General features: G+C 58.0%; 1 protein-coding gene across 2 annotated transcripts in view; it reads right to left on the reverse strand.

Annotated features, from left to right (window-relative positions):
* Positions 1-231: 231 nt before the first annotated feature.
* The window catches only part of TBC1D16 (TBC1 domain family member 16), a 63,835-nt gene continuing 38,882 nt past the window's right edge, over positions 232-25,184 (reverse strand). The window contains exons 4-12 of one of the 2 annotated variants that reach the window (XM_075562316.1): positions 10,713-10,868; positions 9,704-9,851; positions 8,429-8,593; positions 7,893-8,041; positions 7,475-7,609; positions 5,448-5,634; positions 3,965-4,144; positions 1,609-1,755; positions 232-1,091 (exon numbers count right to left, since the gene is read on the reverse strand). In XM_075562316.1, the coding sequence (XP_075418431.1) occupies positions 843-1,091; positions 1,609-1,755; positions 3,965-4,144; positions 5,448-5,634; positions 7,475-7,609; positions 7,893-8,041; positions 8,429-8,593; positions 9,704-9,851; positions 10,713-10,868 (1,516 nt within the window). In that variant the 3' untranslated portion in view covers positions 232-842. Of the gene's footprint in view, positions 1,092-1,608; positions 1,756-3,964; positions 4,145-5,447; positions 5,635-7,474; positions 7,610-7,892; positions 8,042-8,428; positions 8,597-9,703; positions 9,852-10,712; positions 10,869-25,184 lie in introns of both variants that reach the window. The other variant, XM_075562315.1, reaches the window with a different exon arrangement.

The raw sequence follows: 25,184 nt of genomic DNA on the forward strand, positions 1-25,184 counted from the left end.
GCACACCTCTGTGTGCACATGCATACACACTTCATGTACATGCAGGACATACTCATGTCCAGCACGTACGTATACAGTCATGGACACATGTATGCAGGCACATACTCTCACATGTCCACTCACTCATGTACAATACTCCATGTGCACCCCCTACTCACACACGCACACACGATGCACTCATGCATGCTCACACACACTTGTGCACACATATCCACATACAGGCATGCACACTTAACTCACATGCCTCTCAAGCGTCCAGGCTGGTTGCTGTATTTGGGGAGGCAGCCCACACCAGGCTGGGGACCCCTATGGAGGCCCCCCATGTGGAGATGCAGCAACACACCTCCCACCATCTGCGGCCTGATTGGCGGCTTCTCCACATGGCAGGTGTGGGAGGCATGGCCTGGATAGTGGGGAGGGCAGGCCTCACCCCACTCTGTGTTGACCTCTGACACGTAGCCCACAGCCCACTGCTTCCGAGGTGGACCCTGGGGAGGGGTGGTGCCGGCTCTCCCGCCTCACAAGGTGCTGGTAGGTGAGCTGTCCTCTTGTCCTGCGGCCTGTGGTCCCTGGTCCCTTGGGTGCTCATGGTGGGACACGCTGACATCCATCAGGGCCAGCGACGTGGGAGCCCAGCCTGGAGTCCCAACAGCTAGGTGGGGTCTCACTCCCGGTCCAGCCGCTCTTGGGCAGGTGAGGGTCTTGCTTCTGTCACGTCCAGCTGTGATCTCGAAGTCCACACTCAAGCTTCCCTTCACACGTCCCAATGCCCCTGCCTTCCCTTTCTGCCCCCCACCCTTCCCACATGCCGGGACCACCACTGGGGTCCCCCCACCCTTGTCCTATCTGCGGAAGACAAAGCTTTCACGGGGTGTCTTGGGGCCCTTCCTGCCTTCTCGGGGGTTCTGGGGCGGAGGATTCTCCACCAGGCCACCATAGGGGCAGCTGTCAGAGTCCGGGTGGTGGCCGGAGCACTCCACGGCAGGGATGTAACCGCTGTCCCACATGCCCGGCCCACACAGCTTGCACAGGTCATGCAGGCTGCACGGGATACGAGGCAAGAGACGGAACTGGTACAGCAGGCTCCTGGCCTGCAGGAGAGAAGGGGGGAGGAGGGAGGAGCTGTGTGTGTGTGCGCACACACACACACATGCATGAGGGCCGTGCAGTGGTGGACAGATGGACACACACACACGCTCTTTCTCATACAGAGTGGTGAGGGGCTAGCGAGCAAGGCCTAGCTGAGTGTGAGCCCAGGGCCAACCCACTCGTGAAGCCCTGCCCTGCCCAGCATCCTGGGGCACTGGGGTCAAAGATCAGCCCTTGGAAGCTCACTGAGCAGGCCCCCAAACGGCCTCTTCAGGCTGACCACCGAGTGGCCTCCCTCAGACTCTGGGCTGTACCAGGCAGCACCCTCCTCCTGGACAGCTGACTACTCCCCCTTCACATTCACATCCTCCCAGTCACCCCTGCCCGCTGTGGGGGATGAGCAGGGGGGGCTTCCCATGCTGGTGCACCTGCTGTGAGATGTGGGGCTCCCCGTTCCCATGTGGCAGATGGGGAGGGGCCCCTGTGCAACACCCCCCAGTCCCCGGGCAGGGGGCTCACCTTTCGGAGGACCAGCTCTCCATTCATGTGCATGGCTAGGTTCCCAAAGTGCAGAAGCATCTGGTCGGTGGCCAGCCGCTGCTCGATGACGTCGTCCCCGTAGATGACCACAATGGCCACACAGACGAAGAGGTGGAAGTAGTCCGTCTGGGAGACCAAGAAGGGAGGGGCTTCCATGAGGCTCTGCTCCCCCATCCCTAGCCCCGGCCAGGTTGGGGCAGGGGGGAGTTGTGGTGAGGAGGCTCCCCACGCTACACGCTGGGCCCTTCTGGGGGCCACTGGGCAGCCTGCTTTGTGCTCGGTTTCCCCTCGGAGACTGTGCCAGTGTCCCGGGGCTAGAGCGCAGGGTCTCCCAGTTCTGGAGCCCCAGGGCTGACTCAGGGCCACACGCTGCCTGGAAACTCGAGGGGGGCTTTGACTGACATTTCACATGCATGAGGAGTGAATGAAAATACCACGGCTTGGGTCAGACACCCCAGTCTTCAGAGCAGCCCCTTTGCTTTTCCATGCTCTCAGGGGTCTGTGCAGGAGTTATACCTCCCGGGACGCATCATTTGATCTCCCAATAGTCGCTTCCACAAGCGAGCATTGATGATGGGTTCAGGCAAGGGGACATCTTTGGCCACGGCCACTTTCTCTCCGTTCATCCTGACGTGGCCTGTTGGCCCTGTTGTGAGGACTGTGTCCCTCTTCACACGGCCCTGCCCCAGGGAAGGGTCCACAAGTCCAGATCATCACCTCAGCAGCAGGGCTGGGGCCTGGGCACATTCTGGACAGGGGAAGGTGGGCTGAGCAAGGGGACCAGGACCATCTAGCCCCACAAATAACTAGCTCTCCTCAGGCCAGCTCCAATTCATGGTGGCACCCATCCTCCCCAGTCACAGCAGAGCTGACCCTGTGATGCTCTCAGCAGATTACCAGGCCTTTCTTCCGAGGCATCTTTGGCTGGAATCGAACCCCCAATCTCAGGAGAAGGACCCAGCTGTCTCCACCCACAAAGAGAAACTCCTGGAAGATACCCCAAGACTGTTCTACTCAGTCACCTGCGGGCACCTGAGTGGGAACCAACTGCAGGTGAGCCCACACATTTGGGGGGAAATTCGGGAATTTCTCCCTCTTCCCTCCCATCAGCTGGGGAAATAGGGAAGGACCTGTAACCCACGGGCTGTCAGCCCAAAGAGGCCAGGTGCGGCTCGTCCAGGTCTCGGGGCTCCTGCGTGCAGGCTAGGAAGCTCTTGGCTGTCGGGAAGGGCCGCAGTACCCTGGGTGAGCCTCGCCTGTTGCTGGAAATGACTAGTTTTATCACCAGTCATACAATTTCGCAGCCCAATCATATTAAAATGAATTGTGCAATCCATTCTGGAACATTTTCTTCTTTATGGTATTATTCCCTGTCATTAGCTCCCCATTTCCCTCCCACCTCTCCGGCCATCCCCCAGGGAAACCACTGACTGACTCAGTTATCAGCTCTATGGATTTATCTATGCTGGGTTTCATAAAAATCATACCCCAAACAAACAAAACCCAATAATATTAACAAAATAAAACTGAGAAAAGCCTCAATTGAAGAGAAAGCAGAAAACATGTAAAAGTAGATCCATTTTAAAATGGGTCTAAAGGGAGATCAGATGATGAAATGGTAGCCTAACGCCAATGCTCTGATAACAAGGCTATTTTTGTCTCTTGCCAATGCTCAGGGGACATTCACCGAAGGCTGATCCATGTGTGGATCCCAAGAATGGACTTTGGGCGTCCACGGTCAGGCCACAGCCTGCTGTGAACCAGGTGTTCACAATTTAAGCTCTGATATCATTCCCTCCTCCAGTCTTGGATTTTATTAGTCATGACCCTTGGATCACACAGGCCCGTGTGCTCTGTCTATGTGAGCTGAGGGGAGCCCTCACTCAGACGACTGCTTGTTTGAAGAAAAGACTTTAAGGCCCCCAAAAAGCTATTCCTTCTGGTAGCTCGGCACCACCTGATTTCTTCACCACGTTTTGCACCCATATTGGAAGTCAAGGCCAAGGGGCAGGCCCGACGCTCCACGGCACGGACTTTGCGGTGGGCACGTTCATGTTGGGGGTGGCAGGAGGAAGTTCACACCGCTGGGAGGGGTAGCAGATGGGTACGAGGGACGGAAGGGGAGCTAGCCCACCCCTCAGAGCACTGTGAGAAGGTGGGGCAGGGCGCTGGCTGAGTCACCTGCCACCACGCAGTGCCGTCACCCCACTGATGTGCCTCCCCTGACAGTGGTCGCGTGAGCTTGGGCTCACTGAAGTTGCCAGCACGGAGGGAGCAGGAGTCAGCCTTGTGGAACCCGAGGGCTGCTGGGCAGGGAGGGAGGGGGCAGGCTCACCTGGTAGTGGGCCCAGCAGGCCTCCCAGATCCGCAGCGCCTCGGCCTCTGGGAACTCACGCTTGAAACAGAGCAGCAGCCAGCGGTGGCAGAAGAGCATCTGTAGGCCATCCTCGCCCAGGGACACCAGGTGCTGGTAGAAGCCCAGGTGGGTCAGGCGGAGCAGCTCTCGCAGGTAGAACTGGGGGAGGCAGGTGGTCAGCCCCAGTCCCCAAAGAGCAGTTGCCCGTAGCCAGGCCGGCGTCATTGTGTGCCTGGGCTTGGGCTCACGCCCATCTTTGCCCATTCATCCCCAGGATACAAGCGCAGGCCAGAGGCCAAGCATGCCTATGGGCTTGCGGTGGGGGCTGAGCGAGAGCAGAGAAGAGCCAGCCACTCGCATGGGAGCTCTTTCTAACACCTCCACCCCGTAAGGGGGGCGATCACCGATGGAACCCCCCAGGCCAAGTGCCTTGGGCAACGGCCACCAGCACCCCTATGAGCACAGAGGGTCCTGAGCAGGGAGGGGTCACCCAGAGGGAGACATTGGCCCCTGCTGGTAGGATCAATGGAAGCCCTCCCAGTGCCATGGGACCACCCGTTTGGGGCGAGGCCTGCTATAGCAGGCTGCCTGGCACCCCTGGCCCAGAGCCCTCCCTGCTCACACACAGTACAGACCGTGAGCGGCAAGCTCCCAGGGGCCCCCCACAGCCGCAGTGGAGGGCAGGGTTCCTGAGGCCCCTCACTAACTTCCTGTTCTCCAGACAAACCACACAGGCCCCCTGGGGGTCCCTGGGGACTCTCCAAACCCTGACACACCAGCACGGCTCAGTTGGTCTTTCTTGGGCCCAGACTGGGAGGCCTCCCCCAGCCCCTCATGCTATGTCGGCTGCACCCCCACCTCCCAAACCCTCTTCCACTGGGTGCATCTGTGGCCTAGACTTCGGTTAGACAAGTCTCCTGGGACACTGAAAGCAGGGTCCATGTGACGCACCTCGGCCAACACATGGCCAACACCTCGGCCAACACAGCCCAGCCACATGTGACAGCCCAGCAAGGGGCACCCCTCACTCCCTGACCCTGCACACTGGCCCTGTGCACACCAGTCTCCTCCCCGCCCACCCAGAGGCTCCCACATGGAGGTAAGCACCACACCCCAGGGCCAGGTGTCCGCCCCCCACCTATGCCGGCTTCTCCTCACTCAGTGAGGGGGCTGCTGGGCTGCACTCCCCGTGTGGGGACAGCTACACCCACGTGGGAGGCCTCTGCAGGGGGCATCCCCTAGTGGCTGAGGACATGGGCCCACCCTCCCTGGTTGGACTGTGGGTACAGGGAGGTGGGCAGCTCAGCACCAGGCCCTGTGAGCTGCATGGCCCCCATGCTCACTTGGGCTGATCTGGTGCCCACACAGGGCTGCCCAGCCCCTGAGGCCAGAGGAAGGGGAGGGCACCCCCCTTGTAGCACTGCAGACAGGGGCGGAGGTTGGGGACGCACACGGGCCTCACCAGCTGCTTCTCCATATCCTCGTCCCGTGGAGAGCTGACGAAGATGGTATTCTGCATCAGCCCGACAAAGCACCAGAAGGCGTCTGACTCATCCAGGACCTCGGCCAGCACGGGCGCCACCAGGTCCGACATGCCCTGCGAGTACCCGATGGCCGGGTTGTACACGGCATAGTTCAGCAGGATCCTCCTGGTGGCCGGGGGACACGCAGGCAGGGAGGTCATGGTGCTGGCAGGGCTCTGCGGTCCCTCTCTGGGCACCTGCTGCTGGGGGGCCCATCTGTGACACAGCCAATGGCCAGGCCTCTCTCCCTCAGGGCTGGAGGGTCGGGACCCTCAGGCTGTAGGTAAATAGTCATCCACACCCCCGGCTTTACCTGGAGGCCTCTGCACAAGGGGACGGCCTGTGTCCCCATTACACAATCTGCTGTCAACTTGCCAAGAGGTGGACAACGCAACCTGCAATCGGCAGGAATGCGGGCCTGACTGTCTTTGTGGGCGGGAGCCTGTGTCTATCCCTGGGGTGGACAAGCCGGGACGTTTCTCAGACTGCTCTCTTTGTGAAGTCCCTGCTGCAGCAGGCAAGTGTGGCAGATGCCTGCCTCAGGCTGTGTGCGGACAGCATCAGGGTTAAAACTGAGCTGAGGGGACCTGGTGGGTGGGGGACATGGTCTCCAGAGCCCCACCAGTCTCCGTTAAGGTATCTAAATAGTGACTCTAGTCTCCGTTACGAGTGTGAGCTCTGTTCCACAGTAACACCCCGCTCACCCCGACACACACACATGCACACACTCTCTCTTCAGGCCCTGTAAACGAATCCCTGTCAGAGCAGTGGGCAGAGGTAGCCGGGCACCATCTAGTCCCTCTGGTCTCAGGGTCCTGAAAGCCCAGGCTATACATTTCCACAGAAGCCGCTTCACTCAATTTTCCCTCCCAGGGCGCTGACGGGTTACCTTTCGGTTAGCAGTCGATCACTTAATCCACTGTACTACCTAGGCACCTTCCAGGGGACCGAGAGAAGGCTCTCATGGGCGCCGGGGGAGGTCCCGCCCAGGTCGCTATGGCTATAGGATGGACGCTCATTACATGGCAGTAAGGCACCTGGGGACACAGTGGCAAGCACTGGCTCTGTCTGAAAAGTTGGTGTGGGGAGGAAGACTAACGAGGCACTGAGCCTGTAGAGATGGACAGCCTCAGGACCCCTCAGACCATGGCGGTCCCCACAGGTCAGAGTCCCCTCAAGGTCAGTGGATTGCTTTTCGTGGTTCGGGGAGGTGCTGAATCCCTGTCTGTGAATGTTGAGTGACTGAGTGGCCTGCCCTCCTTCTGAAAGGATACACGATTCTGTGGAGGGCAAGGGCATGCTCATGTTTGCAGGGTGGGAGGTGGACACAGGGCAGCTGGGCATCACGCTAGCCTGCAGCCCTCAAGCTCTGAGCATGTGACCACCGCTCCCTGGGAACTCTGTGTGTGTGTGTGTGTGTAAGATGTGGGTGTGAATGGGCACAATGTGCGACTCTGTGTGCCTGCATGGCGTGTGTATGTGCCGGTGTATGAATGTGTATGGACATTTGTGCCTGTGTGATTGTGACTGTATGTGGTGTGGGGGTGAGTCTGAGGGTGATCCTGGGAGGGTGTGTGTTGCATGTGTTAGTGTGAGCAAGTGAGTGGATGAGTATGAGTAGGTGTGCCCCTTATGCTTTCACGTTGGGGCTGCCCTCCCTCCGAAGAAGTGTGTGCGTAAATGTGAGAGGGGGTGTAAGCGAGTGTGGGCAGGTGTGAGTGAGTGTGTACAGGTGTGGGTGTGGGTGGGTGTGAGCAGGTGTGGGTGTGGGCAGGTGTGAGTGGGTGTGAGCAGAGGTGGGTGTGGGCGGGTGTCAGCGGGTGTGGGCAGGTGTGAGCGGGTGTGGGTGTGTGTGAGCAGGGGTGGGTGTGGGCGGGTGTGAGTGGGTGTGGGCAGGTGTGAGCGGGTGTGGGTGTGGGCGGGTGTGAGCAGGGGTGGGTGTGGGCGGGTGTGAGCAGGCACGCACCTCATGCTCTCCACGTTGGGGTTGCCCTCCCCTCGGAAGAAGTGGTTGCTGCGGTCGGTGCGCACCACGTCCTTGTCCACGGTGAACTGCACCCGGCGCCAGAACTCCTGGTGGGCCTCGGGCGCCATGGACAGCCTGAGATGGAGAAAGCCATGAATGGGCACTGGGAGACTGGGACTGTGGCCCACAGGCAGGGAAGCTCCATGGGGCAGCCCCCTCCCACCCCCTCGGTGGGAAGGAGCCTTCTAGAAGCCTGCCACATGAGCCCCCCCACCCCCCGTCAGCCCCATCACCCTGTTCTGGGAGGCTTATTTCCACAGAAACCAGGGGCACATGACCGTGCAGAGTGGTACCTTCCATGGACTTCACAGGGACTGTGGGGAGGGCAGGGGGTGTCGCAGGGGGTCAATGGCGGTACCGTCTCTGCTGGATGTCCAGGTAGTCCCTGCGTCGCTGGGCCCGCAGGGCCTCGCGCTCAGCGGACGTGGACTGGGGACTGTAGTAACGCAGTAGGAAGGGCCAGACCTCCCCTCGGATGGACCCATCAATGCCGCCAAAGAAAATGGCCTGCAGGAAGTGGGCGAGCCGGGGTGGACCTGGGGTGGGCCGCTCCCTGACAAGGGGGCCTAGATCCACAGGGCCGATTTGCACTTGTTTGGAAGGGGCCAGCTGGCCCCCCTTCCCAGCCTGCCACAGCCCCACTCATTTCAATGTCAATGCCCCCCTGGGGTGGCTCTTGGAGGAACCTGTGATTCCCACAGGGCCTAATCCACACGCCACCCCCCTCCCCACCAGCCCTCCATACAGGCTGGCAGGGCTCCCCAAACCCCCTGGTTTTAAGACTGAGGTCTGGATGGCTGGGTGGAGACCTTCCCTCAAAGCCTCACTCACAGGGAGCTGGAGTGTGTGTGTGCGAGGGACCCCCACCTCCCGGCCCCAGGTGGATGGTCCTACCTTACGCAGCTTGTACTCCTCCTCTACCTGGCCCAGCTCGTTCAGGTGACTGAGCCAGGTGACCACGTCCAGGCCCTTGTGCGTGCTCTCCTCCGGGTGGGTCTCGGAGGAGGGCAGCTTGGGCCGTCGGATGGAGAACTGCATGCGGGTCTTCTCGTCGGACACCTGCTGGACAGGCCGGCCTCTGGGCAAGGGCCCGTGTGTGCGTGCACATGTATGCGTGTGTGCGTGTGACTCAATCTCTCTCTCCCACACTGTCCTCCAGAACTGAAAAGCCCCTTGGGTACAATTTAGAATGAAAATTACCTTCTCCTCCAAACCCCGCTCCCAGGCCAGGGCCAGGGCCCTCCCCCCTCCACAGCGGGCGCCCTGCTGGGCTGGGGGGTGGGGGCGGCCTCTCTGGGTCCTGCAGTGACCACATGTATTCCATGTGAGGGACCACATACAAAGGGCGGCTGTTTGGGGGGATCACGCTGGGCCCTCTCCCTGGGGGTGGGGTGGTGGTGGCCAGGCGAGGTTCATTCAGAAATCAAAGGTGGCTGGGGGTGGGGTGGGGTTCTGGGGGGAGGGTCCTGCTATTGTGGAAAGGACTGGCAGCAGCAGGGGGCTCTGTGGGAAGGAAGGGGGCTTTAATGTCAGCCCCCCTTTTAATAAGCACACACTGTATCTTAAAAGGATAATTAAAGAGCTGTAATCACATTTGTATGTAGATTGAGCAAAATATGGCAGGAGGCCTTGTCAAAGCAGGGACTTCAAGGCTGGCAGGGACCTTTCAAAAGCCCCCTCCCCCCACCTTTCAAACCCAAACCAGCCCCCTCCCCTCTCACAGTCTGGAGTTATCACCCCCACCTCTCCCAGCCATGGTATGTGTGTGTGAGGGGGAAGGGGGTGCACAGCTTAGACTGCAACTCAGGCCCTGAGAAGGAAGGGTGCTGGCCTGGGTGGAGGGGACCCCAGCCTGAGTCTCCCCCCTGCCCATGGGTCAGCAAGGACTCACCAACACTGGGTAGTGTCCTTCCCTCTGTCCCCGCTACCAGGACTCTATCCATCTGTCCATCAGAATCCCAGCACTGCCCCAGGGCAGTGTCTGTCTGTCTGTCCCAGTGCCCCGCCCCCCAGTCAGTGTCCATCTGTCCATCTGAGTTCTTGAGACACACCCCCCTCCAAACTCCAGGAGTGTCCTTCTGTCTGTCCCAGTCTCCTCAGGGCAGCATCTACCTGTCTGGCCCAGTCCCCACCCCCCAGGGCAGTGTCCGTCTGTCCGTCAGGGGCTACCTGGTCCTTGAGGTGCGTCTCGGTGCAGTGCTTCCACTGCTGGAACACGTCTGTCAGCTTGTCCAGGCCACCGTGGTGGAAGTGGAGGACCTTGTACTGGCTCTCCCGGCTGGCCACCACCAGCTGGCCACTGGTGCAGGCCTCGTCACTGGGGGGTAGGGAGGGGGAGAAGAGGGAACGTGTCATGAGAATGAGCAGAGGTGAGGTGAGCGGCAGAGGGGCAGCGGAAAGCCCCAGGTTGTCTTCCCTGCCACTCAGGAGGACAACCGGCCTTTCTAGGAAGCAGGGGCCAGCTCTCTCCCTACATAGTGTCCCTTAGACCTGCCCAGCTGCAGGGGGGACAGTCTGGGAGTGTCAGGGTAGGGGCACTGCTTCAGGTACATCAAGAGGCCCATCCAGGTGAACTCTAGCCACTGTGCACACAGTGGACCCTGGGGCAGCCTTCCTGGTCCTCTGACCCCGGCACTCTGTCTCTCAGTCAACTATCGGCTTCCTGAGCCTGAGTCTAAGGGAGGCCCGTGGATGCCGACACCCCCCCCCCCGGGGGTGGTGGTGCTGCAGACCGTGAACCAGCTCTGCCCTTCGTGGGCAGGTCGGGGGCCCCTGGACCCTTCTGAAACCTCCCAGGGTCCCGCTCTGCTCTGAGCACCATGGGGCTGCCAGTCCTGGGGCCCACCTTGCACCTGGAGACCAGGGTTCAAGTCAGTGGACTCAGACTGGGAGAGACCAGGAACCAAGGCCTGACAACAGTTTCTGCCAACCTCCGTGGAGGACAGTGGCCCCATCACAGCCAGCCTGTGGGGGTGTAGTGGAAGTGGGCGGAGGGTCCACTGTGAGTCAGGGGTCCCCCTAAGGCTTCTGAGGATGCCCGGCAGGAAACAGGGGGAAGTCCTTTGGGGTGGGGCCTGGGTCCCTGTCCCGCTAAGATCCAAGCAGATGCCCTGATGGAGGTCCCCACAGCCTGATGGTGCTGGTGCACCCATAGCCGGAATGGGGCAGCCTGGCTCACCTGAAGAAGAGGCGCAGAGAGCGCATGTGGCCCAGGTCCACCCGGAAGACACCGCAGGTGGGTTCCTGGGCACAGCCCCGTGACTCCTCCCAGCGTGGAGGGGGCAGCCCATTGCTCTCCAGGAAACGCAGGCTGGTGTCAGCGCTGGACGGGGAGCTGATGGGACAGGTCATGGGGAAGTCACTTGGGGTGGTGGATGGGGGTGGGCGTGGGAAAGGAACCAAGGGGAACCCACACACACGCTGGCTGGACCAACCCAAACAAAGCCAAACTCACTGCCATCGGGTGGAGTGACCTTGGTGGGGCAGAGTGGAACCGCCCCGAGTTTCTCAGACAGTAACTCCACAGGGGCAGAAAGCCTCGTCTTTCTCCCAAGGAGCAGTGGGTAGTTTCCAACTACCGACCTTGAGGTTAGCGGTCCAATACACAACCACCGTGCCCCCAGGGCGCCTCTCAGGACACACAGGTGAGGGGACGTGGATGCCCACACTTCCTGCTCCACTGGGGCAGCGTGGCCTCCGCAAGCACCGGCGTCTCTGAGCCTCGCTCCCTCATGAGAATCTCGGCCCACTTGGGCTTCAGGCTCGGCTTCCCTCTTCCTAAGAACCACTGGGCCCTGCAACACCTGCCCTGGGGTTTGTAACCTTCACCCAAAGCACCCCTCCCCCAAGTCTCCTTAAAACCAAACTCACTGCCATCGAGTCAACCCCGACTCCCTATGACCCCACGGGATAGGGCAGAACTGTCCCTAGGTCTCCGCGACCATAACTCTTTATTTATTTATTTTTAAATTTCATTTCATTTTTTAATTAAAAAAAATCATTTTATTGGGGGCTCATACAACTCACCATAATCCATCCATCCATCCATCCATCCATCCATCCATCCATCCATTGTATCAAGCACATTTGTAGCCATCATCATTTTCGAAACATTTGCTTTCTACTTGAGCCCTTGGTATCAGCTCATTTATCCTCTCCCTCCCCACTGCCCATCTGTCATGAGCCCTTGATAATTTATAAATTATTATTATTTTGTCATATCTTACACTGTTCAATGTCTCCCTTCACCCACTTCCCTGTTGTCTATCCCCCAGGAAGGAGGTTATATGTAGATCCTTGTAATTGGCTCCCCCTTTCTATCCCCCACCTCCCTCCACCCTCTCAATATTGCCACTCTCACCACTGGTCCTGAGGGGATCATCTGTCCTCGGTTCCCTGTGTTTCCAGCTCTTATCTGTACCAGCTGGATTTGTAAGGTAGAATTGGTATCATGATAGTAGGGGGGGGGGGGAAGGAAGCATTAAAGAACTAGAGGAAAGTTGTATGTTTCATCATTGTTACACTGCACCCTCACTAGCTCGTTTCTTGCCTGCGACCCTTCTGTAGGGGGATGTCCAGTGCAGAGTGGAGACCTAAAGCCCATCTGTAGGCAACGAGACTGTAAACTCTTCACGGGAGTAGAAAACCCATCTTTCTCCTGAGGAGCTGCTGATGGTTTTGAACTGCTGACCTTGCAGGGAGCAGCCCGATTTGTAAGCCTCCTAACACCAGGCCACCAGGCTAGGCCACCAGGCTAGGCCACCAGGCTCCTCAATACTGCCATACGTGAGCTCAACAACCAGAGGCAGACTGCGGGAGCACTGTGCTCTCAGAGCTGCATTTCTGCGGGGTCCACGTGACTGCAGCAGCTCTGAGGTTCCTTGGGAACTGGTGGGTGGGGAGGGAGGAGCCGCCCATGCCAGTCTTGTTTCGGGACATGGTGGAGCTGGTGCCGGCTCTGCGGTGCGCATTCCCCATAAGAAAAAGAAGGGAGGAGAGGCGTTGGGTGCAGGGTGCTTCCCTTGGCTGCACGCACCATGCAAGTGACCCCGCTTGGTGACGCACTGTGCACTTGCTGATGAGTCTGTCTAGGCAAACTGGCATCCGTCACAGGGATGTTCCCACAAAATACAACCCTTCCGTGCAGGAAAACAAATACAACCTGGAATGCTTGAACTGCCTTGATGGCACAGGGGCAGGGCCAGCCGTCCTGAGGGCTGGGAGTCTGGCGGCGTGCGAGCGCCGGGCACGCTGGCTGTGGGGCTCCTGGCGCAGCAGACTGAGGTGGGAAAGATGTTGGAAGTCGAAATAGAACATTTGGAAACGGACCGTGGGAGCAAGTGTGCCATTTTACTCGACGCAGTTGAAGTATGGAATGACATAGCTATTAAATCCCAGCTGATGGAAGGAAGAATACAGAGAAAATAAAGGAGTCCCAAAGGCAAAGATAGTTGGTCCCACTTGCCAGCGAGCTGAGTGTGCGTGACAGACAGGACCCAGGGGCGCTCTGCTTTAAGAAGCAAGGCCTTCTCGTGGGTTGCTGGTCAGTTTCTGAGCATGGCCAGGCAAGAACCCAGCAATGGCAGCGGGCCCCCCTCCCTCCACCTGGTGCCTACCCCACCAACGTCACATGCCGCCATTGATGCAAAAGGGCCTTGGGTTCTTGGCTCGTCCTGCCAAGAGTGTCAAGCAGAGGGTCCCAATCGTCCCCTGGAAACCAGGTCATGGTCTCGCTCAACCAGTCAAGACTGTGTACCTTGAGCGTGGAGCCCTTGTGGGGGTGACATCCAGCCCGAGGGCCGTATCTCACTGTCATCAAGCTCATTCCAGCTCCTGGTGACCCTCTAGGACAGGGAAGAATGGGCTCTGAGATGGTAACGCTTCACAGGAGTAGAAAGCCTCCTCTTTCTCCCACAGAGAGGCTAGTGGTTTTGAACTGCCGACCTGACAGTTAGTAGCCTGCTGTGTAACTCACTTTGACTCATTACTAACTCATAGGGGGTCCTACAGGACAGCATAGAACTGTCCCTATGGGCTTCCCAGACTGTCACTTTTGACGGGAGTAGAAAGCCGTCTTTCTCCCACTGACCGGCTGGATGTTTTGAACTGCTGACCATGCAGATCGAAGCCCAGTGCAAAACGACTATGTAACCAGGGCTTCCTCGGGCCATTGAAGGCCCTTGAAGGCATCCACCGAGCGAACACCACACGCCTCCAAGAGAAGCTACATTAGGTCCAAGTTCATGAAAGGTCTGATCAGCATGTCCAGCTAATAACACTGTAAGTATCTAAATGGGTCTTGGCAGAAGCAAGTGTCCCGCCCTGTCCCATGGGTCAAACTGGCCACAGCAACTCCAAAGTATGCAGAGGGACCTTGGGGACAGAGGTCATGCTCATGGGGGTGGGAGAGGGGGAGTAGGTTTGGAAGCAGGGAGGAAACAGCCTGGAGGCTCTAGATAGAAGGTCCTGTTCATGACTAAACTGAGCCTGGGAGCAGTCGGGTTGGTGTTAGGCTCTGCCCGATGGATTCTCAACAACTGCAAACACAACAAAAACAGAGGGAAGATCAAAGACCATCACAGGGAAAATGCCTACAGGTGGCTGTGTGTGTATCTGTAAATATGGCAAGCAGTAAGACATAAAGCAAAAAGGAAGAGAGTTGCCGGAGATCCCACCCTTAGGGGCGGTGTGTGTGTGTGTGGGGTGTGTGTGGTGTGTGTGTGTGCTGGCTTTGACCCACACCACGTGGTCTGGGGGGCAGAGCCTCCAGAAGCCCTATGGTTGGCCCTGGGGAGGCAGGGACAGGAGCCCCTGCTGAGAGTTAGCATCAAGTGCCCACAATTCAAGCGTCGAGGCCATGCCAGGCCCTCCGCCTGGCACTGACCTCCAGATGGCTGCAGACCAAAGACCCAGCCCCCAAGTGGATTCTGAACCACGCCGCTGCCACAGGATCAGGTGGGACTGCTCCCGGGGGTTCCCAGACTGCCACCACTCTTTACAGAAACACGAAGCTCCATCGTGTTTTCAGACTGTGTGGTGGTTTCGGACTGCTGACCTGTGTCTACCTAGCAGCCCAACACACAACCACACCCGGCTCCTAGCAGCCCCAGCCCTGCGCCAGCCTCTGGACGGCTCTCAGCTTTGAGCCCACTGCTGCAGCCCCCGTGTGTCCGTCCATCTGGTGGAAAGTCTTCCTCTTGTTGTTGCTGCCCCTCTCCTCGACCCAAGCAGGATGTCCTTCTCCAAAGGAGGTGAGACCACATCTCACCGCTCCCTCTTCTAAGGAAACACTCTGGCTGTAGTTCTTCTGAGACCGCTGTCTGTTCTCTTGGGAGTCCACAGCCACTTCAAGATTCCCCACCAGCACCACCTTCAATACATCTGAGGGAGGGGTCAAACCAACCTTTCCCTGCCTGTGCTCTGAGGGGGTCTCCTGAGTCCCTTCTTTATTGATGACAGCACCCCCACTCCTCCAGGAGGACCCACACCCTGAGCGGACCTTTCTGTAGCTGTGAACCCTAACACTTGTCACCGCCCTCCCCAGTATGTGTCCCACGTCTTGTCCTCATTTTGTACCAGCCTCCAGGGTCCTGCAGTCACCTTCTATCTGGCCAGCCTCCCTCAGGTTGCTCCATCGCCCTGTCCCCTGGGCACACCTGTCCCACAAGCATATTTTTTTTTAAAGGCCAAGAACACACAGGGACATGCAGACAAGGACGGATGCCTTTATGACGCAAATTAGGATACAAATCAAAACAAAACAAGTGCCCAACAGAAAGCAAAAATAAACAAATAACTACAAAGACGGGGAAAGAAAATAACCCGGTTTCATCAGAGCGGAAAGGCACAGCCAGCCAATAAAAATGTAATCTCAAGAATAATGAAATACATTGAAACAAAGTACACTTTTGGTGGGGGGGGGGGTTGGAGGGATTGGCAACAATTAGAAACAGTGTAATGTCGGCCAAACAGGCTCTGAAACTGCTTTGGAATCGGGGCAGAGGGGTCAAATCCCTCCAAAAGCCCTCCGGAAGTGGACACAAGACTTACAATGTTTCCATGTTCTGACCCTTCTGCTTTTGTTCCTAGGACCAGATCCTAAGAAAACACTCAAGAGGAAACCACAAAAACACACTCGCCTCCCAACCCCAAAACCCAGCTCGCTGCGGACTGGTGGCATCCCTCCCTACAGGGCAGAGTGGACCGGCTGGGCAGAGTGGACCTGCTCCGGAGGCCCCGTGACCCCGACCCTGGGTGTGCACCGCCAGCCTCCCGGTGAGCCGCCTGCACCTAGCCCATGGCGCCACACACAGCGTGCAGGGCAGCCTTGCACAAGCCTCCCACACTCGTGCCCCAACAGTCGTGTCAGCAGAGGGATCTCTTTCCAGCTGGAAGACACCCAAAACGAACGCCGCGGCTGCCAGCGGACTCTGACTCACCGCCGCACCATATCAGGTTTCCAAGACTGTACGTCTTTTTGCTATTTTTTAAAATTAATCAGGAGTTAACACGTATATCATAGCATCCCACACTAAATCGCGTCCTGCAAAATTCTACCATCGACTCCACACCGGTTTCCAAACGTTCTTTTGGAGGAGGGCAGTCTTTGGGACACTGGCAGCCTCATCATTCTCTGTTGGAGCAGCTGGTGGGTTTGAACCACTGACCTTATGGTTAGCAGCCCAATGCTCCAGCCACGGAGCCACCAGGGCTCCCAATTTGATAAAAAATCATCTGTAAACGCTCTACAAGGCACTTTAGACACGACAGGAAATGATGGGTGCCACCCAGAAGGCTGGGGTTCAAGTCCTCTGGGGCAGTGGTTCACCTCCCTAATGCCTTGGCCCTTTAATACAGTTCCTCATGTGGTGGGGACCCCCAGGCATCAAATTATTTTCATGGCTACTTCATCACTGTAAAGTTGCTACTGTTATGAATTAGGAGACCGCTGGGAAAGAGTCCTTCGACCCCCAAAGGGGTCATAACCCACAGGTTGAGAAGCGCTGACCTAGAGGGACCTCGGGGGCAAGAGAAGCCACAGACGGCCCTAAGGACCCAGTGCTACTGACAGGCCGGGTGGCCGGGCCGCCTGTTCCACCTCCATGCACCACTGGGCCCGATCCCGCACCTTTGCTCCAGGTGCGCAGAGAACCTTCAGGCATCGTGCCCCGCAAAGGAGAAATGAGAGGCTGATGGGACTGTCTGCATGGGGGGCCCTGCCACCTTGAGAAACCCCTGTGTGCTGCCGGGGCCACAGGACCCGGGGTGCCATGCTCTGTTGCACACCAGAGTTCCGATGAGTTAGAATCGACTCGCCCTAGCTAACGAAGACATGGGGGAAGTGTGAGCACTTGAAAAGCCATCAGAAGGAAATGGTGCAATTTTAAAATGGGTCCGCAACTCAAGGGCACATCACAGAAGGGGGCCATCAGGCGGGAAATAAGCATGAGACTCAGCACTCACCCTGCACAAGGCACTGCAGTGGGACACTGCCACTGTGCACTGAAACACACACACACACACACACACACACACACCAAAGCCGACAGATGCTGCCGACCCGGCTATGCTCACGAGCCACTTAGAAAAATAGCCCAGCGGCTTCTTAGAAACACAGACTCAGCAATCCACCGGACACACGTTCAAGAGAAACAACATGTCCGCATAAAGCCCAGTGTCCGATGTTCACAGCGAGTTCGTTCTTAGCTGACCACATGACACCGATGTCCAGCAGCTGGTGAGTGGACAAACAAGCACCTACCTGCAGGCTAGGCCTCGGCTCTAGGAAGCAGCCGCTGTGGCTCCCGTCTCCACTGGCTGATGCGGACTGCAGCCAGCCAGCCTCAAAGGGCCCTGGGGTCCTGCAGCTCCTTCGGCAATCGGGAGTGTCAATGACAGCCAACAGGAGAGACTGTGAGGTACTCACGGAGATGGCTGCAGGGGAGGCTGCTACCCAAGTGTTGTCAAGGACACAGAATTACCAGAACTCCCCCACATTGTCGGGGGTCACGGAAAAGGTACAGCCACTTTGGAAAGACACGCGGCCGGTTTCTTAGAAAAGTCCTACCCACACCTCCTCAGAATCCAGCCAGTCCTCTCCTTGACACACACCCAGCAAACTGATAACACAGGACCACACACAAAAACGTGGGCACACAGCTCCACAGCAGGCTTATCAGAATAACCAAGAATAAGAAACAAAACAGTGCTTATCAGCAGGTGAGAAAGAGAAACAAGCCATGACTTATGTAGACTTAAGTAGATGGCGATAAACCACGGTAGAGCCGTGGTTTCTTTCTTGTGGTTTGGGTGGAAGGTGACAGAGTTCAACAATGTATCATATGCAGTCCCCTCCGTGTGACAGCACCCTTCCCACTTTTGCCGCCCCCCCCAGCTCCCCATGGGGTCCCCCTCTGCCCTCTGGCAAACACTGCCCATGTGGTCCCGCAGGGTGACTGTTCTGAAGAGCACATTTCTCACAGGGATCACCGTTCACTTCCCCACTGTTTGGCTGGAAGGTGATCCGCAGGGCTGGGCTCAGCTCCGGGTCTGAAGGGGGTCTAAAGGTCGTGTGCTGGGGGTGCCCTGAGTCTCCAGTTGGTCTTTCCTGTGATTTTGAATTTGGCTGCACATTATTTTACTCCATCCAGGACCACCTACTGTGACCACAATCAGAGCAGTTGGTGGGGGTGGCCTGGCACCATCTAGTTCCTCTGGTCCCGGCTCGGGAGGCTGTGGTTCACATTGCCGGCCTGCTGGCTCTCAGGGCACACAGGACAGCTCTTTCCATAACCCTTGGATCTGGAGGGTGGCACCTGTAGTGCGCACCTGCTGGCACACACTGAGCCCCAGTTGGCCACCGGTCTTCGCCAGCCCACACCACCTACCCTTATGCCAGCTGGTGCATGTCACTCCCTTGGGAAGTTTCCTGCTTAACAGCAGGAGAGCTGGAGCCACAGAACGCTCCTAGAAGCCTAGACCTTGGGAGCTGAGCTGAGCCTTCTGAGAGCCACTGCCCACCCAGGCCAGTCCTGATGTGGGAGGCCCATCTCCCTGGCCCCAACTGGGCCGCTGCAGCCTCTCTGCCTGCCCCAGGACCTGCTGAGTGGCTGTCCCGGATGGCTGCAAGCTCATCCCTCAGCCTGCGGTGCACCTCCAGTCAAGGCCCCTGCCCTCACCCCCAGATACTAAGGAGGGGCTCCAGGACCCACCTGGAGGTCACTTGCACTGGGCAAGTCTGTGCCGAGACCGGCCATACTTCTGGGTGAAGCCAGCTACCCACTCACCCACAGGAGTGGGTTTCACATACAGCTCTGGCCTGCTCCTGGGCGAAGTTAGGGCCCAGGTATGCTGGGCAGCCGGCTAGGTCAGGGCTCAGCAGGAGACCCGCAGCTGTGGGGAGGGAAATGCCAGGCTGCTGATGCCAAGGACCTTGGTATCTATCTCTCCTGCAAGGCTGTGACCAGCCTGCTCTGACAGTCCCTGGCCCAGACACCGCAGTGGGGGTGAAATCAGTGGGAACCCACATGCATGCAGGGAGGGTCAGTTCTGAAAGGCTTATCCCAGCCCTGACCCGCTGGCCTCTTGGAGCGACCTGACACCGCATCTGCTGGGGGCTGGGCTATGCTCAATCCTCTCCTGGCATGCAGCAAGGCGGCCTGGCCTGGTGCCACAACTGCTGGGCGCAGGGCTGCTAACTAGGAGGTTGACAGTGTGAACCCACCCGGTGGCTCCAGGATACAAACTACACCCCCACCTCCCAATAAAAACAAAACACAAACTGACTGCCCTCAAGTGGATGTCCACTCACAGGGACCTTAGAGGACAGGGTAGAACTCTTTCCAAGACAGTGGCTCGTGATGGAGCGGAAAGCTGCCTAGTGGTTTCGAACAGATGACCTTTAGGTTTGCAGCCCAACACGTAACCACTGAGCCCCGGGGGATCCAGGGTACAAAGATCCAGTCCCCTCTCCCTGAAGATCCCCACGTGGTGGACCGCTCCACTCCAGGTCACCAGGAATCAGAGCAGGAGTCCTTTGGGAGGGGATGTTGCCCTCTAGTGGTTGGCAGCCGATCTAGCCATCCCTTGGGGCCACTGCTGGACAACACAGCCCCCAGACAATGCGGGGAGAGGACACAGGACCAGAATGAGGGTCCAGCAGAGAGAGACCAGCTCTGGGAGTGTGTACCCAGGAGCTGAAATTACAGCGGCACCTTGGCTTCTGTTCTCCCTCCGTCTCATCAGGGACTCGAGCAGATTTGGGCTGGCAAAGGGGCAGTCTGTCCTGGAGGAAATGCAGCCAGTTGGCCCCTCAGCAGCGAGGACAGAGAGACGTGGTTCTGTTTATGGGGACGGCCTTTGGGATAGAAGATGGCTGGAGAAGATCACCGTAGTCATGAGGTCAGGGAGGAGGGGGGTGACCACCCATGACCTGGGCAGCCACAGTGGCTGCAGTGACAGGCTCCAGCTCACCCAGATCGAGCGCTGTCCTTTCCCGTCTGTCCTGAGTGAAATAAGCAGGGAGCCAAGTAGCATGAGACCTGCCACAGGGTGGGCCCAACTGCTGCCACCAGACCCTGGGTCCCTGCATGCCCTCGTGGGTTTGGATGGGGGCCAGCCAGAGGTGGGCAGTCACTGCAACATCCAGCTCTTCACCCCATCCCCTGGCTGCACTGTTACAGACCAGTGACCGTCCACTCTTGGGTCCCGCCTTCCTCCCTAGGGCACCTGGCACACCGGGGCACCGGGAACTGTGAACACATAGCACCTGGTAATGGATCTCCAGAGCAGCCTGGAGACCACCTTGGTTGCTGGCCGCAGAAAAGCTTGGTGGGCGCTGCAAGCACAGTCTCCAGAGTTGGCCAGGCCCGCCTGCCCATCACTCAGATTCGCCTCCGGGGGCTCTCCAGAGGCCTGTTTGAAGTGTGGCCGGTGGCTTCTGGGCAGATGGCCACCAGGAAACCATTGGGAGCAGCCAGTCTGCTGTCGCCGGGGCTCAGAGCTGACCCGACAACAGGCCTGGGAAAGGTGCCGGCTGCTAACAGGAAGGCCCGGGCGTGGAGCAGAACCTCTGGAGCTGAGTCCTCCACTGTGACTGAGCAGAGGGCCGAGGGGTGGGGGGACTGGGTTGGAATCGACTCGGTGGCAGCAGGTCAGACGTGGCCTGCAGACACGGAGGTGGCAGGCATCTCAGGGGACAGAGGCTCTCTGATGACAGTGGGTGGAGGCAACCACAAGTCTGGGTGCTCCCCCAAGTGCGCAGCCATTAAGACAGGAGCAAGAGGTGTGGGTGGGTGGAGGCGTGCCCTGGCCCCCAGCTCTGAGTATCAGTCCGGAGTGGCAGGTGAGCCCCTCAGGCACAGGCGTTTTGACAGGCTGCGCCCAGGCCGCCCTGGTCTCTGTGCTCCGCAGCAACAGAATAATCTCCCCCAGACCAGTCTCCCGTGACGGTCCCCTACGGCAATTTAAAAATGGAATGAACACTAATAATAATTTGACTAAATTTAGGTGTCCCCTTAGGCAGCTGGTTAAATTTCATGCACCCCCTTTCCGGCTCCCAGCTGAGTGGCCCTCCCTCCCTCGGCTGTGCCGGCTGGACCCCTGGACCCTCAGGGCTGTTGTGAGGGCCATCTGGTTCTCTGACTCACAGGGACCCACCACCCGGCCAGCCTCAGAGGTTCTCATGTCTAAGCCCGTGGCTGCAGCCCCTGTGTCCGCCCCTCTCCTGTGTCCTTCTGCGGGGACCGGTCTCCTCGTCTGTGAGACGAGGTCTCGCCCTCCTCGTCCCCAAGGGGCACCATAATTGTGCTTTCTCCAGGACAGGCAAGTTTGTTCTTCGACATGCCGGGTTAGTGAACTCCCCCGGAGTCGGGGCTCGCCTCCCCCGGGCAGTGGATACTCAGATGAGGGGTATTGGACAGACGGACACAGGACAATTTGCCAGGAGGTCATGGCTGACTGCTGAGATGTCCACATGTGCAGGACATTCTGGGCTGAGGCTTGCAGCAGTGGTCACCGGGCTGTTCTTTGGAAGGACATCTGGGTGGCTTGAATCATCATTCCTGGGGCTCTCAGTCGAGCCCTAACCCGTGTGCCACTCAGTCAGAGGCTGATTCCTGGCCCCCCCCCCCCGGCCAGCTCCTCACGGGGACCGCCAGGCCCTACATGCTGGAAGGGCCACAGCACACCCAGTGACCCTGAACACATGCGTCCAGGGTGGGGTGGGAAACCAGGGGCTGGGCACGGGCGTCCTAGAGGACTGTTTGCTCTGACGGGTGCTTCCTCAAACCACCAACATGAAGAGTAAACAAAGCACGAGAGCCCAAAAGCAAACAGAACGGCGAGCTCGCTCCCCAGTCAGAAACTGCACACGGACACCCCACACCGCCTCTCCACCAGAGGGACGCCCTCCTTTGCTTTCTGCCTACCCTGCTGCCGGGCCTCCCCTACTCCCTACCTCCCGCCCACTGCCGGGCCTTTGCCTCCTTGACCTCATTGCAGGTGGCCTGGCAGTGACTCTGGGCACCTGGCACAGCTTGGCAGACCAGGCTGGTGCCCCTGGCAGAGGGCAGTCTCAGAGCAACCTGGCGCTCACCCAACCAGGGAGGACAGGGCTGCCCCCCAGATGGCAGGGTCACCCCTTCCCCAGGAACCCTGCAAGGAAAGCCTGGGCTTCCTGCACGTGCCCTGCCCTGAGGCGGGTCTACCAGGGAAGGGAATAGCACCAGAGCACCAAGGGCCACAGCCTCCAGGCTACCACATTTCACTGCCAACCCAAAGGGCAGGGGCTCAAGTCCAGCCAGAGCAGCTCAGAAGAAAGTCCTGCCCATCTACGTACAATTAGCCATGGAAGACCCCGGGAGGCTGATCTGCTGTGACAGATTTGGGCATCTGGCTCATGGTGGATTCCGGGGCACCTGGTTGTCCTTTAGGGAGACGGTGTGGTGCTTCCCTTGCAGCAATGTCTCCACGACAAGATGGGGGGAAGGGAGGGTAGATGTCCTGACAGCCCTTTTATGATTTCGTTTAAAAGACCTCCAGAGGGAAAGAGGCATTAAAACATTTCTTTTCTTTTTTCCCACTGTTACCAAGTCAATTCCAATTCATTAACATCCATCAGGGTGGAGACTTGCCCTGCAGTTTTCTCAGCCGTCAGTCTGTACAGGAGCGGGCAGCTGGATCTGTCCATCATGGAGCCGCTGGTGGACTCTAACTGCTGGTATAACAGCCAACGGTGCAACGCTTAGTCCACTGCGCTACCAGGCTCACAGAAGCAGCAGCTAAGTGACCATGTCCACAGAAATGCAGCCAGAGCTCTTGCTGACAAAGATCTGAAAGGCCACAAGATTCCCAGCCCACGGACTCAGCCATGGTTCTTTTCTACATCATGGGAGCTGGGAGGGTTGCAATACAAAGGCACCTTGGCCCGTGGAGACAAGGTTCCTGGTCTCTGCCCCGTCACCAGCAGTCTTGATTTGTAAGTGGCTGCATGTGTCTGATTACAGACCTGATGATGAAGAAGTGGGGAAAATGAAATGCAGGCCTCCGCTGAGCCCAGGGGCACACAACCCCATTCACGTGCCACGGGCATAGCCAGCAGGCCGTGCTGAGCTCCTGAGGCCTCTCCCCTCCCCAGTGCCTTCCTGCAGCTGCAGGTCGGTGTGCTTACTGACAATGCGCCTGGTGCTGCAGCCCGGGATGCTTCCGTAGCTTACTTTTGGTGAAATCCACAATATCACCTGGAAGCCCCATGTGTCTGTGTGTGGGCATACACCTACACATGAGACCTGTGTGTGTGCATGCACATAAGTGCAGGGGCTTTGAAGCATTTGTGGAGACTCTATTGTATTTTCATTCATTTTTCCAATTTTTGGAAGCCCTTTTGTCTACATTGATATTGTCTTCTTGTGTATCTACACATCAAACCTGTGTGCACACACATAGACAGCAGACCTCCGCATGCACGGTATGCACATGTACCCACTCACTGATGCTGTGTGTGCACAAATTTATATATTGAGCTTTTGTGTGCACGCACATAGAATCAGTGTGCGTGTGCATAGACACACTTATCTATATTGTCTCCAACAGAGCTCAGATCTTGGAGGCAGCACTTTGACTCAGTCTGGGAAACTGGGGTGGGCAGGGTTGGGTGGGTGGGGCTGACCCTCCAGGTGGGCTGGCACACACATGCCCATTGTGGTACATAGAACGACAAGCCCTCGGAAGTGCCAAGCACAAAGCTGTGTGTCTACCCAGCAGAATCTTGCGCAGGCATTACCAGTGCTGGCCAGAGGGCTGGAACGCTGGGTAGGAAATGAATAGAGGGTGACAGGAGACTGCACACAATCCCAGGGGAAGTGTAACCGGTCCAGGCCCCTCAGAAAGGCAGCAGCCACATCCTGTGTGTGCAGCCCCAGGAGGGACTTACACAAGCGTGCCAAACCGGCATGCCAGAGCAGCGATGGCCATCCGTAACCACGCCTCCTCCGCCCCGAGACCAGAAGCTGGGGGTGCCCAGCCACCAGTGCTGAACCCTCTGATCAAGGAACCAGTAGATGCAGCCTGTTCAAGAGGGGGCCCGTGAGGCTGAACTTAACACTTTCATAGTTTCCAGGCTCACTGTTGGGATTGGAGGAGCCCCAAATCCATCACTCTGAGGGAAAAAAATTTTTTCAATCCACAAAGCCAAAAAACCGAAGCAATGGCTTGTCTTAAAACCACAAAGCAAAGATCGTTAAACTAAACAACTTCTCGGCTTGATGCGCAAAGAACCCTCGTGACAAGAAGTGCGCTCTCCTAAAGCCGCTGTCTGCACGAGCCCAGATTTCCCCGAACTTCTTTCTGAACGACGTGTCGCTTTTATACTTAGAAGAATGAAACAACACCAAACTCAAAAATCCCGGCGCTCCAACCATCCTCCTCAGAACGGAGCACAGCCACGGGAGGCAAGTGAGTCAGAGGCTGCAGCCAGCCGCTCCTTAGAGCCCAGCACCCACTAAAGGCGGGGCCTGGCACCTCCCTCCACTGGGCGCCAAGTTCCCTCACCCAAGTTCTTCTTTGACCTTTGACTCGGGCGCCCACGTTGTCTCCTCCCTCCATAAAGGGAGGCAGTCTCAGTGCAGCAGAGGGCTGAACTTAAAGCAGGGGTTCTCCACCTCCCTCATGCCGCGACCCTTTCACACAGCTCCTCATGTTGTGGGGACCCCCCATAGTAAAATTATTTTCGTTGCTACTTCATCACTGTCATTTTGCTACTGTTATGAATTAGGCAACCCCTGTGAAAGGATCACTTGACACCCCTCCTCAATGGGGTTGTGACCCACAGGTTTAGAACTGCTGGTTTAAAGCTGCCAGCATCCAAACTCAAGGTTTTAGGGGACCTGGGGGAGAACCCCACCTGCATGTGCTCCACTTGGGGTCCCAGGAACTCCTTGACTTATGACCCCACCACTCAGATCTCTGTGTCTGTCTTCACATGGCTATCCCCCCTGCCAACACACATACACACATACACGTGCAAGTGTCTGTCCCGCTTCTTGTCGGGTGATCATCAGTGCCCCGGGACGGTCCTGTTTCCATCCACTCCAGCCGCTGTCCGGCTGCAGCATCGGTCCTCTGCGCGGGGGATCCTACCGTCTGCAGCAGAGAG

This window comes from Tenrec ecaudatus, chromosome 10 (assembly GCF_050624435.1).
Source record: "Tenrec ecaudatus isolate mTenEca1 chromosome 10, mTenEca1.hap1, whole genome shotgun sequence".
Lineage (NCBI taxonomy): Eukaryota > Metazoa > Chordata > Mammalia > Afrosoricida > Tenrecidae > Tenrec > Tenrec ecaudatus.